The 16,446-nt window shown below is 36.4% G+C and overlaps 4 protein-coding genes across 5 annotated transcripts; 2 read left to right on the top strand and 2 right to left on the bottom strand.

Moving 5' to 3' along the window:
• Positions 1 to 8,272: 8,272 nt before the first annotated feature.
• On the bottom strand, positions 8,273 to 9,418 carry LOC126372667 (uncharacterized). Its single transcript, XM_050018516.1, has one exon. The coding sequence runs from the start codon at positions 9,416 to 9,418 to the stop codon at positions 8,273 to 8,275; it is 1,146 nt and encodes a 381-aa protein (XP_049874473.1).
• A 666-nt stretch (positions 9,419 to 10,084) lies between these two features.
• Positions 10,085 to 11,893, top strand: LOC126372391 (U6 snRNA phosphodiesterase 1). The gene is made up of 5 exons (XM_050018112.1): positions 10,085 to 10,323; positions 10,524 to 10,666; positions 10,889 to 11,069; positions 11,416 to 11,578; positions 11,711 to 11,893. Exons 1-5 carry the CDS (start codon positions 10,235 to 10,237, stop codon positions 11,891 to 11,893), a joined length of 759 nt encoding a protein of 252 aa, XP_049874069.1. The 5' UTR covers positions 10,085 to 10,234.
• Positions 11,893 to 13,386, top strand: LOC126372388 (zinc finger CCCH domain-containing protein 3). The gene has a single exon (XM_050018107.1). It carries the CDS (start codon positions 11,895 to 11,897, stop codon positions 13,308 to 13,310), a length of 1,416 nt encoding a protein of 471 aa, XP_049874064.1. The 5' UTR covers positions 11,893 to 11,894; the 3' UTR covers positions 13,311 to 13,386.
• Positions 13,372 to 16,005, bottom strand: LOC126372387 (tether containing UBX domain for GLUT4). 2 transcript variants are annotated; one of them, XM_050018104.1, is made up of 9 exons: positions 15,963 to 16,005; positions 15,631 to 15,721; positions 15,351 to 15,543; positions 15,014 to 15,233; positions 14,527 to 14,902; positions 14,256 to 14,450; positions 13,997 to 14,159; positions 13,730 to 13,913; positions 13,372 to 13,651 (listed from the first exon to the last, which is right to left on the bottom strand). In XM_050018104.1, the coding sequence occupies exons 1-9, from the start codon at positions 15,995 to 15,997 to the stop codon at positions 13,555 to 13,557; spliced, it is 1,554 nt and encodes a 517-aa protein (XP_049874061.1). In that variant the 5' UTR covers positions 15,998 to 16,005; the 3' UTR covers positions 13,372 to 13,554. The 2 variants fall into 2 exon arrangements, with proteins under 2 accessions (XP_049874061.1, XP_049874062.1); XM_050018105.1 differs by lacking the exon at positions 15,963 to 16,005 and adding an exon at positions 15,790 to 15,946.
• Between the last annotated feature and the right edge of the window lie 441 nt (positions 16,006 to 16,446).

Raw genomic sequence — 16,446 nt, 5'->3', positions numbered from 1 at the left:
AGTCTAAAATCAGGAATGGAAGTCTTAAATCAGGAGTAGTCTTAAATATCTTCAGTAGTTGTTATTAAATAGTTATAAATTGGGAGAAAACATTCTCTTTTCTTTAAAAGTTGCTGAAGGGAGCGCGGGATTTCTTCAGCAGTATGGTATATTTGCATGAGGTGATCAATGAATAGCAATCTTTGTAAGGAAAAACAGCGACATTCAAAAAAGATGTGATCCAGAGTTTGGATGGCATCTTGACAGAAATTACAAAGAGGGGACGATACGATATTAATACGAAAAAGATGAGCATTAAAACGACAGTGACCTAAACGCAAACGGCAAATTATTGTGTAGAATTTTCTATTCAAATATGTGTTACCTTGGGTGAACCAAGGTTGTGAGATATTATCCTTAACTTCAGCAAACCATTTGCCTTTATTCTGAACGGTTTCTACCCAAAAAGCTTTAAATTCAACTTTTAGCTGTTTTTTTACCAAGGATAAAATGTCAGTATCGGGGATATAACAAGATGAAGTCACATTGGTAGGAATATTTGCGATTGTTTTGGCAAGAAAGTCTACTTTTTCGTTTCCAACAACACCTATGTGAGATGGGGTCCAAAATAAGGTGATTGATTTTGACATTTGGGATAATTTTAAATATTGTTCTCTTATACTGTAAATCAAGAAATGATTATTAGAATTTAGTTTGGGATTATCAAGGGCACTAAGAACGCTCATACTATCTGTGACAATTAACCAGTTATTATATTCCTGTTTCTCTATATATTCCAATGCCTTTAAAATAGCCATAGCTTCAGCGGTATATATGCTAGCAAGTTCAGGTAAACTAAACCCACACCCTCCTTTACAATTCATGTCATAAAAAGCTAAAGATACAGCATTATGTAAGAGGAGATGCTGAATTAAATACGAAATAGTTTTTATGTGTATAATTGCGCCATTATTTATTTAACAAGTTTTTCAATTGCCGCCATCAAAAACTAACAACAAAGAATTCACCCTTTTCTTTTTAAAACCACAGACTAAAAATGTACCGAACGTAACAAGTTTCAATTATGCCTGTATCAATTTAATATTGAGCCTCCTTGCTAGATTATACCAACTATATTCCACCAAGGAGTATTATTTTGATTGTTAAATAAAATAATTGCGTAATAATAAATAACAGCTCAGCTCAGCTTAAATTCTATCAGCACAGCACAGCTCAGCTTTTATCATCGGTACAGCACACCACAGCTATAGAGCCATCAGCGATCTCTGCCCGGCAATTGTAACAATCGGCCATCCTGCAACAATTGCTCCCGCAATTGGGAGCGCATTGCATTAGTCAACTGGTTAACTTTCTATTGAATCAACCAAATCTTCCTTATCCAATTGCTTATTTTATTCTTCTTCTTGTCACTAAAACCCTGTCTAAGTTTAATCTAAAGCCTTGGATTACGCCACGTCCCATAAAGTGTCACAAAAATCGTGACAGATTACATCTTAAAGCAAAGTCAGACCCATAGTAAAACTCACCAGCCAATCCACAAACGATACCGCAATTTCTTAAATAATCTACTTCCCAAGTTAAAAACAGAATACGAACCCTAAAAGATCACTCTAAACAAGATAATCCAAAGAAGCTTTGGCTTACTATTAACGATACTTTATGTCATACGAATAAAAGAGATAATGATTCCTCAAGATTGTGCCAAATATATACTGATCCTCAGGCTTCTCTAAATCGCTGCAATAGTTATTTTTCCAGCGTTGGTAAAACTCTAACAAACACAACCCTCACAAGACTTTCTGCCACACAAGGATCTCTTGCAGCCGATATGGCGCTCCAAGGGTCATCCCTGCATTCCTCCTCATGACCCCGATTAGCGAAAACGAAACCAGTACCCATGCCTATTAGTGAGCTGAAATTTAATAGCGCCCCCGAACTGGATGCCATCCTGCAGCCACCCACTTATGCAACTTAAGCCTCTCAACGGGGACTCTCTCAGAGAACGAGAAAACAAGTGCACTCTACAAGGGCAGAGAAGATAAATGCATCCCCAGCAATTACCTATCTATTTCCCTTCAAAATTGTTAGAAAAATTAGTAAATAAAGTAGTTCGACACCTCGTAAAGAACAATCTAATCCCAAATACGTAATTTGGCTTTAGTAAAGCTAAATCAACGGAGGATGCAATCTTGGAACTTTCCAATGCATTTCACCAGCCCTAGACCAGAAACCACGCTGTTTTGGTGTCCTCATGGATCCTGCGAAGGCCTTCGGCACCGCACCAGAGGCAAAGCCCATGACCGGTTCCAAAGCTACCCCACCAATCGCAAACAGTGTGTCAGAGAGGATGGAGCCGCCAGCGACCAGCCCCCGTTGGATTTCGGAGAGATTTTACCATTTATATGGCTGGCATTGTAAAACCCACTCCCAACAATGCCAAGACCCCACGCTACGCTGACGATACTGCAATCATCTTCAGAGGCTTTCCCCGGGACAAATCCACAAATCAGTGCAAGAAAGCATGAATGCTATTGCAAATCAGTTAGATAAAAACCCACTCACGCTGAACCTGTCCAAAACCAAACATCCAGCATTTTACAAAACTCAAGCCCACAAACCTCCCGTTACCAGGTCCATCATCCTCAAAGAGAGCAAAGCAACAGCAAACACACCACTCTCAATCGTCCGTACATACCACCGCAATATCAAGCACCTAGGCGTAGTGTTAGACAGAAATCTCTCCCACAAATAAAGCATGCTATCCTTTATTATCCGGTAGGATTAGAAAAATCATGTTTATAGTGAAGCGTCTTCGCAGCGCAGCTCAAAGGGAGACACTTCCAATGGTATACAAAACCAAGTCAATCTATTCGTTCACACTGCATTGGAGTTTGGAGTGGTGCTGGCAAATGTTGGACCTTGAGAGAGCCCAAAGAGGTGCCCTCAAAGCAATGCCACGAAAACCCCATCGACACACCACAGATGGTATACACCTATACAATGAAGTGAAGGCTTTGAGAGTCCGGCACTAACTTTCCATATTCAGAGTCGCCATTAGAACACACATGCACACCGCACGCTCCCCGGAATCCGACGAACCGCTGCAACTCCGAGTCCACAGTGCCTCCGCTCCCCTTGCCCTCGCGCTTGCAAGTCACATCACCATCATAGGCCTCGCAAGCACTAGCTCTGCCAAACGTCATCCACACTTTCGACATCCTTACCTCCAGAACATGGCACGTCGAGCCCTGCGGCCCATAAAATCTCCAGGTATTGACGTCTAAGGTAAAAAGAACGATTCAAAGCTAGTTTCAAGAGCTGAACTACAACTAGAGGCTCCTATGCCGAAAGAAAACCGCTTGCATCAACCCTTCCCACTCTCACCCACTCCCACGCATACACCCACACACTCATCCGCCCACCCCACACACACACGCCACACACACTCGCACACTTCTCACATAAAAGCCTTATTCTATCTCTTGCCAGACTCCTGTTACTCTTTATTTGACACTTTACTTCACCTTTATAATACCTACACTATGTTTTATCTGGCTAAGATCCGTGCGTCGGTTATTGCATCGGTACGTTACAAATCGCATCCTGGCCACTGCGACACAAGCCGGGCCCAGTGCAGGGACCGCCGCAATCCGTCTTGTTACTGTTATGTAACTCTGTATGTTTTATTTATAAATGTACCTGTGTTTTTTAGTAAATAAACGATTATTATATTATATTACTAAAACGAACAAACCTTCGTCGGTCCATCACTCGAGTCAGCATGCGCCATCACGCAGTCCTTTCGGAACCCCCATGCAAAATTTAAAACTCCCAGCACCTTGATTTTGTTACGTCGAGACCTTTCGCTTTTATATTATATGGATACCATGAACTATACAATCCACCGCACGCTTGCCTACATAGCAGTATCACAATGTTTGAAAAGTGTGACCCTTTCATAATAAGTAGCAGCACCTCTACAAACTCAAACTGCTAACTAGGTACTATCTTTAAGCATTCTTTTTCATACACCGAGATACATTAATTTACTTTTTCTTTAATCCAAACGTTGGGTTTGTTACCAAATAGAAATATTTGATTGTATGCCCTACACTCGAGACTACGATGAAAGACCATCTCTCAATGCGAAATATCCACAAAATCCCTCCACGTACGTCACCTTAACCGTCCCGCGCCGCCCTGCCGCTGCGCATGCCGCTCCACATGCAGTTCAGGCCGATGCCCAGCACGCAGCCCAGGCCGACGCTCCGCACGCCCGGCGATCCGCACGTGACTCAGGCCGATGCTCAGCATGCAGCTCAGGCCGACGCTGCGCACGCAGCTCAGCCCGGCGACCCGCATGTGACTCAGGCCGACGCCCAGCATGCAGCCCGCCCCGACGATCCGCATGCGGCTCAGGCCGACGCAAAGCATGCAGGCCACCCCGACGATCTGCATGCGGCTCAGGCCGACGCTCAGCATGCTGCTCACTCCGACGCTCAGGATGCTGCTCACCCCGACGCTCAGCATGCTGCTCACCCCGACGCTCAGCATGCTGCTCACCCCGGCGATCGCATCGGCGTGGGGCGAAGTTCTTGTAAAGCGAGCGCGAGCCGTTCTTGCTCGCGTTGAAACTCCCTTTCCAGTAAAAGGATGCGCTCACGACCTGGCTGATCGCAGCCTGGACTTCAGGTGACACTGCGTGTCTCCTTGGTGCCAGGAGTCAGGAGCCTCGGTCGATACAGGTCCCGACTTTTGTTACCAGGCGGTTCATCCATTGTTCTGAAATCTCGCAGAAAAATATTGCGTTACATTACCTTAGTCTTTAAGTGTAACACTTTTTTTTTATCCTTTACTAAAAATAAACACGGTTACAAATTTGGTACCTATTACAAAATAATCAACATGAAGCTTGCTTTACAAAAAAATCTGACCAATTTTAATTATCTATAAATTTGATTAAAAATTATAACTAGGCGTGTACTTAACTTTATCCCGCTTCTGAATGTAAGAGGAGATGCTGAATTAAATACGAAATAGTTTTTATGTGTATAATTGCGCCATTATTTATTTAACAAGTTTTTCAATTGCCGCCATCAAAAACTAACAACAAAGAATTCACCCTTTTCTTTTTAAAACCACAGACTAAAAATGTACCGAACGTAACAAGTTTCAATTATGCCTGTATCAATTTAATATTGAGCCTCCTTGCTAGATTATACCAACTATATTCCACCAAGGAGTATTATTTTGATTGTTAAATAAAATAATTGCGTAATAATAAATAACAGCTCAGCTCAGCTTAAATTCTATCAGCACAGCACAGCTCAGCTTTTATCATCGGTACAGCACACCACAGCTATAGAGCCATCAGCGATCTCTGCCCGGCAATTGTAACAATTAGAAGATTTTGAACCATCCGTATAGATTTGTCTATATTCTTTAAAAGAATCTAGAGCTAAATATACATCTTCCTTAGTTTTTAAAGACTTATCAATTACTATAGATATTAAACAAAATTTAGATTCGAAGGAACCTAAGTAACATGACAATTTTAAATTTTCGTATAAATTATAATTTTCTTTATAATTTATAATTTCAGACAATTCCTGAGCTATATAAGGAAGGCTAGAACTGTTACCAGAGGAAAAACAATGAATTATTTTCAAGACAAGAGGATGATTAGTTATAGATAGAAGTTTAAGGATAAACTTGGATTTTAAGAACGAAAACCTTAATTTCAATGGAGGGATGTTGCATTCCACTTGCAATGAGATTATAGGGGTAGACCTCATAGCTCCAACAACTATGCGTAAACACTTGTTTTGAATTTTTTCCAATTTTTCCACCAAATATGAGACATTACCAAAACAATAAAAAGCATATTCAAAGTGACTTCTAGCTATAGATTTATACAAATTTAATAGTATTTTTGGGTCCGCTCCCCAATAAGTACTAGCCAAAGATCTCAAGATATTTACAGCTTTGGTTGCACGATTTATCAAGCAATCAACATATTTATTCCATTTGAAATTGCTCTGAAATGTTACACCCAGAAACTTTGTGTTTTTCTCTACTGGTAGTATGTTTTGATTGTATTTTACATTTATGGTTGTTACATTAGATTTGGAGAATAAAATTACTTTTGTTTTTTCAGCATTGATTTCAAGATTTAGTTGATCAAAATAAAATTTTAGTTTTGATAAAGCAGAGTTTAATTTGTCTTGGACTTCTATTTTATTGTTACCAGAGGTGTACACAACTAGATCATCTGCAAATTGTAAGTTTTGTACCTTATTACCTAAGATTAAATTTAATTTATTGATGTACAGAATGAAGAGCAAAGGACTTAAAATTCCACCTTGAGATACTCCTTTATATGAGTACCTGGGACCAATTAAAGTGTGATTGTTACATTTAACAAAAATTTTCCTACAATGTAAAAAATTATAAATCCAATTTATCATTTTTGCAGGAATTTGCAGAGAACCAAGAATAGACGCTAATGTTTCTAAATTAACATTATTAAAAGCTCCAACAACATCAAAAAACACACAACAAAGGATTCCTCTAGAGGACAGTGCATCATGTATATCCAGATTCAAATGATTCAGACTCTCCCGAGCTGAACGACCACGCCTAAAACCAAATTGATTAAAAGGTAAAATATTGTTGCTTTCTACAAAAAACTCCAAACGTTGTTTAATTAATTGTTCAAATACCTTCCCCACACACGAGCTAAGTGTAATGGGACGATAAGAATCTGCATTATTTGGGTCTTTGCCAAATTTTAAAATGGGAACCAAGCAATCTGTTTTCCACTCATCTGGAATAACGGAATTAAGCCATAAGCAGTTAAGTATATCTAATAATATGTGGAGGATGGATATATTTAGCAATTTAAACATTCTGTAAGTTATAAAATCCAAGCCACAAGCTGTGTCTTTTCTGGATCGAAGAGCTGACTGCAATTCTACTATTGTAAAGGGTTCAATAAGAAAACTATTGTGAGGAGTGATGGTAACAGAATTATTATCAATTTGAAAATGTCTTTGTACTGTATCAGGGGTGTATTTATGCAGAAATCCCTCAAGCCAATTGGAATCAGAAAATTCTGGCGTTACTGAAAAAGTCCTATTAAATTTCCGTATTTTCTGCCAGATTAGTTTCATAGGTGTGAGCCTGCTAATGGTTTGACAAAATTCATTCCAACTATTACGACGTTCCTCTTTCAAAATGCGTTTCTTTAAGGCTTGGGCCTGTTTAAAGTTAATAAAATTTTGGAAGCCTGGGTTTGTTTTAAAAGTAATATAGGCTTGTTTGCAGTCATTAACAGCTTTGGTGCATTTTTCATTCCACCATACTAGAGATATCCTTTTTTTTTTTAAAGTTCTACTGACAGATGCAACATAACTTCTATCTTGAATTGAACCAATTACAGATTTCTGCACAGCAGTCAAAATAAATGAACAGAATTGATTATATGAATTTTGAATATTTAGAAAATCTACTTGAAAATTAACAAACATTTCACCAACAGTTTTTTTATACAATTTCCAATCTATTGATTTCAGATTGACATGCTGAGGAAAGTTCAAGGAGTGCATTGGAGCACTGACTACAGGATCAACAATTAACTTAACAAGAGTGGGCAAATGATAACTACCAAGAGAATCCGAATGTACCTTCCAATCACAAGACAATGCTAATGAAGCAGACACAATAGTTAAGTCAAGTCCATTAGCCCTTCGATCATAAGAACCAACAGTAGTTGGCTGACCATCATTCAGAAGAACCAAATCATTTTCATCTATAGAATCCACGATAGATCTACCCCGAGAATCAACACTAGAACAACCCCAAATGGAATGATGAGCATTGAAATCACCAGCAATAAAAATAGGTTTGGGAATACTGTTTAACAAACTGTTAAATTTATTTTTATCAAAGTGTGTACTACCTGGACTATAAAAACTAACGAAAGAAATAAACTTTTTATTAATTTGTAATTTAATAACTATGTTTTGTAATGAATCATCAAAATATGATTCAATTTTTTTATAGTTTAATGTATTTTTAATTAAGATAGCTACACCATTGTGGTCATTACCACAATCGTTTCTCACAATAGCATAACCTCTCATTGAGAATTGTATTTGTGGCTTAAGCCATGTTTCGGAAATTAAACATACATGTATATTATTTTCATAAAGGAAGTTTTGTAACTCTAGTTGATTGCTTAGCAAACTTTGTGCATTCCATTGCATAATATTTAGGACTTGATTTGTGAATTTTGATTATTTTTATTTTTAAACTCAAAAGTTTCCTTTATGGTATCTGTAATTGTTTTTGAATTTATATTGGTGTTCTGGGTTTTATTTAAATGAATAACTTTAATTATAGTTTCTGTAATAAGATTCAATATAGTTTTGTCAGACATGAATAAGTCAAGCAAATTTTTTGTTTGTTCAGCCTTATTAAGTGATGGGAAATTTTGAGCATTAAATAGATCTGAGAATTTAGCTTTAGTATATTTGTTTTTGTTTTCTGCAATCTTTAGTTTTTTGACAGGACATTCGCCTGAAATAGAAATGTGGTTTCCTTGGCAATGAGCACATACTGCCTTTTCAGCAGGAACTTGGCATTCTCTAAAACTGTGTTTGTCAGAACAAATCGAACAACGTTGAGCATTTTTGCAAAATTTGGCCATATGACCATATCTGAGGCAATTGAAACATTGCTTAACTGGTGGTATATATGGGAGGACAGGAAGTCTCCACATTTTGATGAAAACATAGTCAGGCAAGCAAGTCGAGGAAGCAAAAGTAATGGTAACAGTTTGAGTTGGTTCTAGTTTGAAACCTTCATCAACCTTTTGTTTTTTTAGTATACGTCTCACACAAATAATTTTTTTGGAGCTCGATTCCAAGGCTTTGAATACTTGATAGTTGCTCATTTCGGCGGGCACACCGGTGATAACTCCAGTGAGCTCGGTACTCCCTGCCGGAATAGAGGCCTTTAAACATTGGTCTCTTAAGAAAGTGGTATTTTCCAAGAAGGCGTTGGCCATATTCGGTCTGTCGAACACTACTCCCATTTTGTATTTGTTGACTTTCTTCAGATATTTGATGCCTTTAATTGACCGTACAAAACAGTTATTTAGGTACATCATGTCTCTCGAACCGATGGTTTTGTTCGGATCTGTGCTCTCAATAAATACAACAAACTCACTGCCTGCTGCACTGTCCTCAGGATATCGCCTGTTATAATCAATGACCCTGTAAGGGGTGTACTTATCCGGCTGTGTTTCATTGGAGTTGCTGCCCCGTTCCGTAGAGTCCGAATCGGTAGACTCCTCCGCCCCCGAAGTTTGCGACGGAGGCGGTTTTCCTTTTTTCCTCTTCGGGGGCTTCGTCATTATGACGAGCCCCACTTGTCACGTATGTACACTTTATACAGTAAAAATATTTATACTCGCTATTAAATTAATTATCCTAAGTAAATATATACAAAATTAACAGTATGTACAACTTTTTCCGTATTATTACGAATTTACAAAATTAAAATCGCCCGCCTTCTTCAAGTGTTCCCGCGCTCCGATCACAGACAATAAAATATACTGACATTAGGGTGTTTTCGCACTACATCCGATCCGACTCCGACTTCCGAGAATGACGAACCTGATGACGGAATTGACGAATCTGAACAAGAATCTGACTGAAGTAGCCATAGTACTATTCTGTTAGATACATAGAGATAGGAAACTCTTTTCTATGTCTATGGTTAGATAGCACACACTACATCCGTTTACCGATATTTTTTTTTCGGATTAGAATCTGACGCCTTTATTTACAGTTTTGATCCGGTCCGCCGGACCTGTCGCTCTGACACAGTTTTGTTACTTACATCTATTTGCAAATAGCGGCAGGACTGTAAATTGACCAATTGACGGTAAATAAAAAAATATCACGTATAACCAACATTACACATAAAACGGATATGCGAATGAGTTATTTTATTTACCATAGTAAATGAGATCATGAGATGACTTGAAGTTCGTGCATATCGCAAATGACAGGACAGATGTATGTTTTTCTTTGTCGTCTCATGTTGATTAATAGGAATAAAGTACAGCGAATAAGTGATAAACTTATGAATTCGTCTGAAGATTTCGTTGTAACAAGTAAATAAGCTTAATCATATAGCTTCAAATTCTTATTTTTGAGATTTTCTGATGTCTGGGCTCGCTTATATTTGTGGCTACGGTTACGGATCCAACTCGGACGAAAGTGACTGCGAATACGTCCCTATAGATCGAAAAAGGTAATAGAAATAAATGAATTAAATTTGGGATCAATTCGTACTTTTTGTATAACATTTTAATGTTGACTCCCAAGGCAAAAGAGTTTAAATCTAATATTACTTAAATAAAACGTGCTCGAATAGACGTAATTCTTGCATAAGGTAAGTTACATTGAAGTGTGAAGCATTGCAATAAAATAACTTTAAAGTGGCTTTTCCAGACAAAAACTTCCCACACCAGACTTGAGTAAAGTGTCCATAGTTCCACAAGATGAGCATGTGGATGATCCTGAGTTACATGGAGGCCGGTCTCGATCTTTTCCGCATGTGAGAGGCAACTGGGCTACTTTTATTTACATCAAATGTATGTACCTTTTTTCTCATTGATAATTACTGTTTTTCTGTTTAATTACAATAATATTATAATATTGTTCTTTTGCCTTTTGTCTACCTGTATCGGTACTGTACTATTTTTAAAAATCAAATATAGGTCACCAGACAAGTTTTTTTTTAGCTGGAAGAATGTTTAGCATTTTGGTCATGTTACATGTGGTAAAAAGAGAAAAACATTTTTTTCCATTTCTAGATCTCGAAGGTGAATTGCAGAATTTAGTGGATAAGTTACAAACTGCAACATCTTTTATTGACAATTCTTGTCAGAAGTGTAAGGATATCCATGTGAGCTTATCAAGAACAGTAGTATTGACTTACCACCTCATTACACCATTTTCCATATCTATACAAACTGCTCTTAAGAATGTGGAAAGGTATGTTTAAAAGTAATTAACTTTGATTTGTGTGCTTTTTAAAATTTATTGAATTATTTGCTTTTTAAATTTGCTTCTATGCTATTCAGGTAGTGAATAACATAAAACATGTTCAGCTGCTTGTCTTTTCGGGCATATCATAAAATCTGACAGAGGGATTCTGTCCTTTATAACACAATGGTCAATAGGCTGACCCCTTGTTACCATAAGGTTCATCATATCCATCTTAGGACTTTGTATGAAAAGTTGCTGCGAGTTGTATTTGAATACTTGTGGCTCTGCCTACCCCATTAGCGACTATGGGCGTGCGTAAATCAAAATTTAAAATTATTATTTATGGTTTCAGCTTTGAATTAGGATTTGACTCTGTAAAAGTTTATTGTAATGAAGAGAAAACTAGAACTTTCATTGCATTAAAGGCTGATTGTGCCTCTAACCAGTACTTACAGAAAATAACAAAGATAGTGGATGAAGTTCTCCTTGAATACAAATTAGAACCATTCTATGAAGTAAGTACACTTGTTTTTGCATAATTTTCCATCTGATATTCAAAAGTAGCAATGGTTATTATATTAAACCAATTGTACTTGTTGGAACTATAATTATCAACAATTGATAGTTTATATGTGTAATTATTTCAGGATCCTTCATTTCACATGAGTATATTGTGGGTTAATGGAAACAAGCAAAAGGAGCTCACAACTATTATACAGGATTTAAACCACATCGTAGCAGAAGAGATTGGCAGGTCACTCAAATCTGTACTTGTTAACAAACTTCATTGCAAAAGTGGCAACAAACATTTCCAATACTTTCTGGAATAATATGGCTTCTCACCATTATTATAGTGCAGACCCAAGCTATGCAAGAGCAACAGAACAAAATTCTGGTAAAGTGTATATTAACCCCAATTTCCAAAGGAATCATAGTGCTCCTGTGCCTCAGACTAGATCGATGTATATAAACCCTCTTTTTTCCCATCATACAAGTACTATAAGTAGTATTGCCAAAACAAAAATTTATGTAAACCCTAATTTTGTTAAGCCACACACAGCTGATATTACAACACAATATTTTGAAAGACCTGTTCTAAAACCTGATAATGAGATTGCTATTCACAACAGTCTTCCGAAAATTGTATCAAATTCAACACCAATTATACCACAGAATACAGCTACAGTTACTACAGCAGGAATGTCATTAGGTCATGTTGCGAATTCTCGATATACTTTAGTGCGACACAACAACAAGGCAACTGCTAGGAATGTGCTAGCTGAATCCTCAGAATGTGTGACTAAATTAAAAATTAGCAAGTACAAAACAGTATCAGTTGCACATGTAAAAAATAATTTCGACACAGATAAACTCAACAGATTAAGTTCTCTACATAATACAGAAAAAGTAACACCAGATAATATAAATATTCCTTCTAGGTTCTTACAGAGCAGGTTCAAATTAGTAAGGAGAAATTCAGCACCAGTGGTAACAAAAACAAATACTAAATCTGTAATAAGAAAGCAGAATCTGAATTCATCAAAAGCTATTGTATCGCGATCTAGTCAAAAGGTCAAGATAATAATTAATAAACGAAATTTAAAGAAAAATAATATTCCTTGCCCTCAGTTTAGAAAATATGGAAAATGTTTAAGAAGTTTAATAGGACATTGTGCATTCTTACATGACAAAAAACATGTTTCAATATGTAGAAAGTTCCTGAAAGGGCTTTGTCATGACAAAGATTGTCTGTTATCACATGAAGTTACAGCAGAGAAAATGCCAACTTGTTCTTTCTATTTAAAAGGAATGTGCACGAAAGAAGATTGCCCATATCTGCATGTTAAATTAAACGAGAAAACTAAAATATGTGCAGATTTTTTGAGAGGATACTGTGAGAAGGGAGACAAATGTTTGAATCGCCACATAAACATTTGTCCAGAATTGGCAGTTAAAAGTGTTTGTACCAGAAAACGATGTCCATACCCCCACAAGGTTAATAAAAAAAATATACATAAAAAAACAAAGGTCCAAGAGACCCTTAACCAAAGTGTCAAATATAATAATTCTCGAAATAAAGTTAATAAACGTAAAGAAATACCAGACTTAAATTCTAAATCAGAAGATGATCAAATGGATTGTAGATATTATAAAGAAGTTCTAGACAAAGATGTTTCTACTGAAATCGCCACAATCAAACCCTCTAGATGTAAATTAGGTGCTTTACCATCTTTTATCCATTTATAATATGTTAGGATTCTAATGATGTGTAGTTATTTTTGTAATTCACTTTTAAAATAAAACTATGTTTTAATTAAAACAATATTTGTATGTAAAATTATTTAAACATGCATGATGATGAGCAAAACAAGTGATTTAAAACATTTTAACTGTTTTGCTCCTCATTATGCCACCCAATACTAAAGATACATGGTTACTGAAGATTAAAAATAGTAATATGACAGAAAATCTACCAGAAAATAAATAAAAATTATCTCTTAAACCACTTTGGTAGTTTACTGCTCTTAGATGTAGATGAGCCTGCTTGTGAAGTTTGTGGTGATTCTTCTATTTTTCGCCTGCTTGCCCTACATAACAGAAACAAGCCGTTTGTATCATATCAAGAATTTGTTAAACTACAATATATGATATACAGCAGGTCTCACCTATATTTCGAAGCTAACATGCTAGCAGCTTCACTTGAAGTCTGCCTTGTATATATTTCTCCTTTTAGATATGTCTTAGATCCCATACCCTCCAGCCATTTGAAGTGCATATGAACACACGGTACAAATTTTGCTTCAAGTAATGTCATATTAGGATCAAGGGCCTCTTTCAAAGGTGTTGTAACTGGAATTAAAATTTAAACTAGTAAAATAAATATTTTTGTTGTTGTAAGTACAATACAATCAAAACATAGTTCCAATGCATACATATATGAAAACGTCTATTGGGCTCCTCAAGGTGTTCTTTGATAAAACTGATAACATCTCCTATGGTATTGGTAGGAGAGAAAATTCCTTGAAGTATAATATTATCTGGAAACTGCACTCTGACAACAACATTCTTGAAAGCTGCTAACCTTTGTTCTGATGTCTGGAATGTTAAAGTTGGAATTGTTTAATAAGTGGGGCTAGTTTGGATTATTTGGAATTGATGGATGATTGATTATGTAAAAGTGAAAAATGTCACCATTTTTTGTATATCTTGTTTTTGTGCTGAAGTAATCAGGGGTTCATTTTCTAATGCCAAACGTTGCTCCTGTAAGTCTTTATATAGTTTGCGAACTTCTTCAATAGTGAGTTCATAAAAATCATCTGGTAGGTCACTCAACTCATCCTCTGCGCTATCTGGCTGCATGAAAGCTATTGCTTTCTGTGCACCCAACTGTAATAAAGATTAATTTATATGTAAGCTAATTATTTATATACACTATCAGCATTGGTCACATGAAGATACATACAAATGTAACCTCCTCTTCTATTTTCAGTCTTCTTTCTAGTTTTTCTTGTGATTCTACAGTTGTTGTAGTAGAAGGCACTCCAAGAGATTCATTATCATTTATTTTTATTCCAGTTTCTTTTTTCCTTGTTTCATGTGCTTTGTTTTCTATCTCAATAATTTCAAATTTCTTTTCAGTCTCCAGTGGACTTTGTTTGGCTGCCTTTATCATTGTAATTGGATCAAATTGCTTGGGGTCTGTTTTTTGTTCAGCTGAGGGGCCTGGAGATGCTTCTTTTTTTGTAGATGTTGTGGGTACTGGATCAGCTCTGACAAGCTCTCTGTCTTCATGCTTGTCTGATGGTGGCCGTCGATAAACAGCAGACACATTTGCTTGTCTAAAATTTTGCAATTCAGAAAAAAATAAGTTCATTATAATTCAAGTACAGTCATTAAAATAGTCCAATATTATTATTTAATTTAAATAAGTAAAGGACACATTTGCTTACTTAGCATCTTCAGCTTTATTCAATAATCGCAATATGGCTCTACCCCCCAGGAGCCCAATTTTTCTCAATGTCTTCTCTTTAAGAGCAGGAACACCAGTTACCTCTTGACGCATATACAAAATAGTAGGATTTTCTAAAGACTTTAATGCTGATGGAGCAAGTGATGTGATCAATTCATATAATGATGTATTTGGTGGGAAATCTGCAGTCCTTCTATCACCTGGAAATGAAAAGTACTTTAAAATTAACAGTTTTTTGAAGTTTTAACAAAGTAATTATTAAAGCAATAGACAATAAATAAGTATAATAATAATACATATTATTATAGGGTATTTACCATCTTCCAGTAAAAGACCTATTGTGACAGTAGTTTCTTGTCTCCTCTTCTCAGCCTCAACCATTTCAAGAGTAGCCTTGTTGGGCAAGTTGGAGAATCTAACTGTGGTTGTTAAGTCCAGAACAGTATTGTGGTGCTTTAAATCATAGGCTGTAGCCTCAAAACCTTGTTTAGCACATACATCTTCTAATACCTGAAAAAGTATATAAAATACGGAAGTAGTCTGCATTAAAATTACATTTTGCGTCAAATTTCTTTCAGATACATTATAAACACTGACCTGGAGAATTATAGTGTCAGGAGAACATTGGATTTTCTGTCTACGCCCGTTTGGAGTTAGAACAATTATATCCTTCGACATTTTGCTGATTCTGGAAATTCATGGGTCTTACGTTACACTGTTCATCCACATTAATTACCAATATTACAAGGAACTTACAAGTATCGAAATGTATAAAGTTTTTCAACCAGCAACACATCCAACAATATAACCTTTTACGTAAGCAAAAGTAACAATGTGTTAGATTCAAATAACAGATTGCAATTGAATAGAAACCGACTATTCAAATGATATAAGAAAGTTATAATAATAAATTTATAGAAAGAAATTACCGATAGAAATCCAAGAAAACCGACTTGTCATTCATATGATGAATTGAACTGTCAATGTCAAATGTGACAGTTATTTTTTTAAATATTTTGTTGGTTTTAGGCTTTTGACTAGTTTTTTTTTTTGGCGGGAGGCGGGAACGGGACAGTTGCTTTCTTCATTGAATAATCTAAATAATTAATACGAAGTGGTGTTTTGTGGTTAATTATCGCATTAAGTTAGTCGGAAGACATTCGCGAGTGTTATTATATTGGAGTATTCAATAAACAAAGTGTATCTGCCTATTTTCGCTTCGTGTCAGGAAGCCGCTTCATAACTCAAAAGTTTATGCGGACTTTTGAGTTAATTCGTTTGGGGTTCGGAGTAGGAGTCTACTCCGAGGGTGGGGGCTTAGGTTTCATCATCATCACCTTTCATCATTTCATTAATCATCAAGAAAAAAAATACGTCAGACATGGCTGTATGGGCATAGTTCCCTTTGCCTTA

This window comes from Pectinophora gossypiella, chromosome 14, assembly GCF_024362695.1.
Source record: "Pectinophora gossypiella chromosome 14, ilPecGoss1.1, whole genome shotgun sequence".
NCBI classification, from domain to species: domain Eukaryota; kingdom Metazoa; phylum Arthropoda; class Insecta; order Lepidoptera; family Gelechiidae; genus Pectinophora; species Pectinophora gossypiella.
The sequence above is the reverse complement of the archived record's forward strand: the minus strand, read 5'-3'. Positions and strand labels throughout refer to the sequence as shown.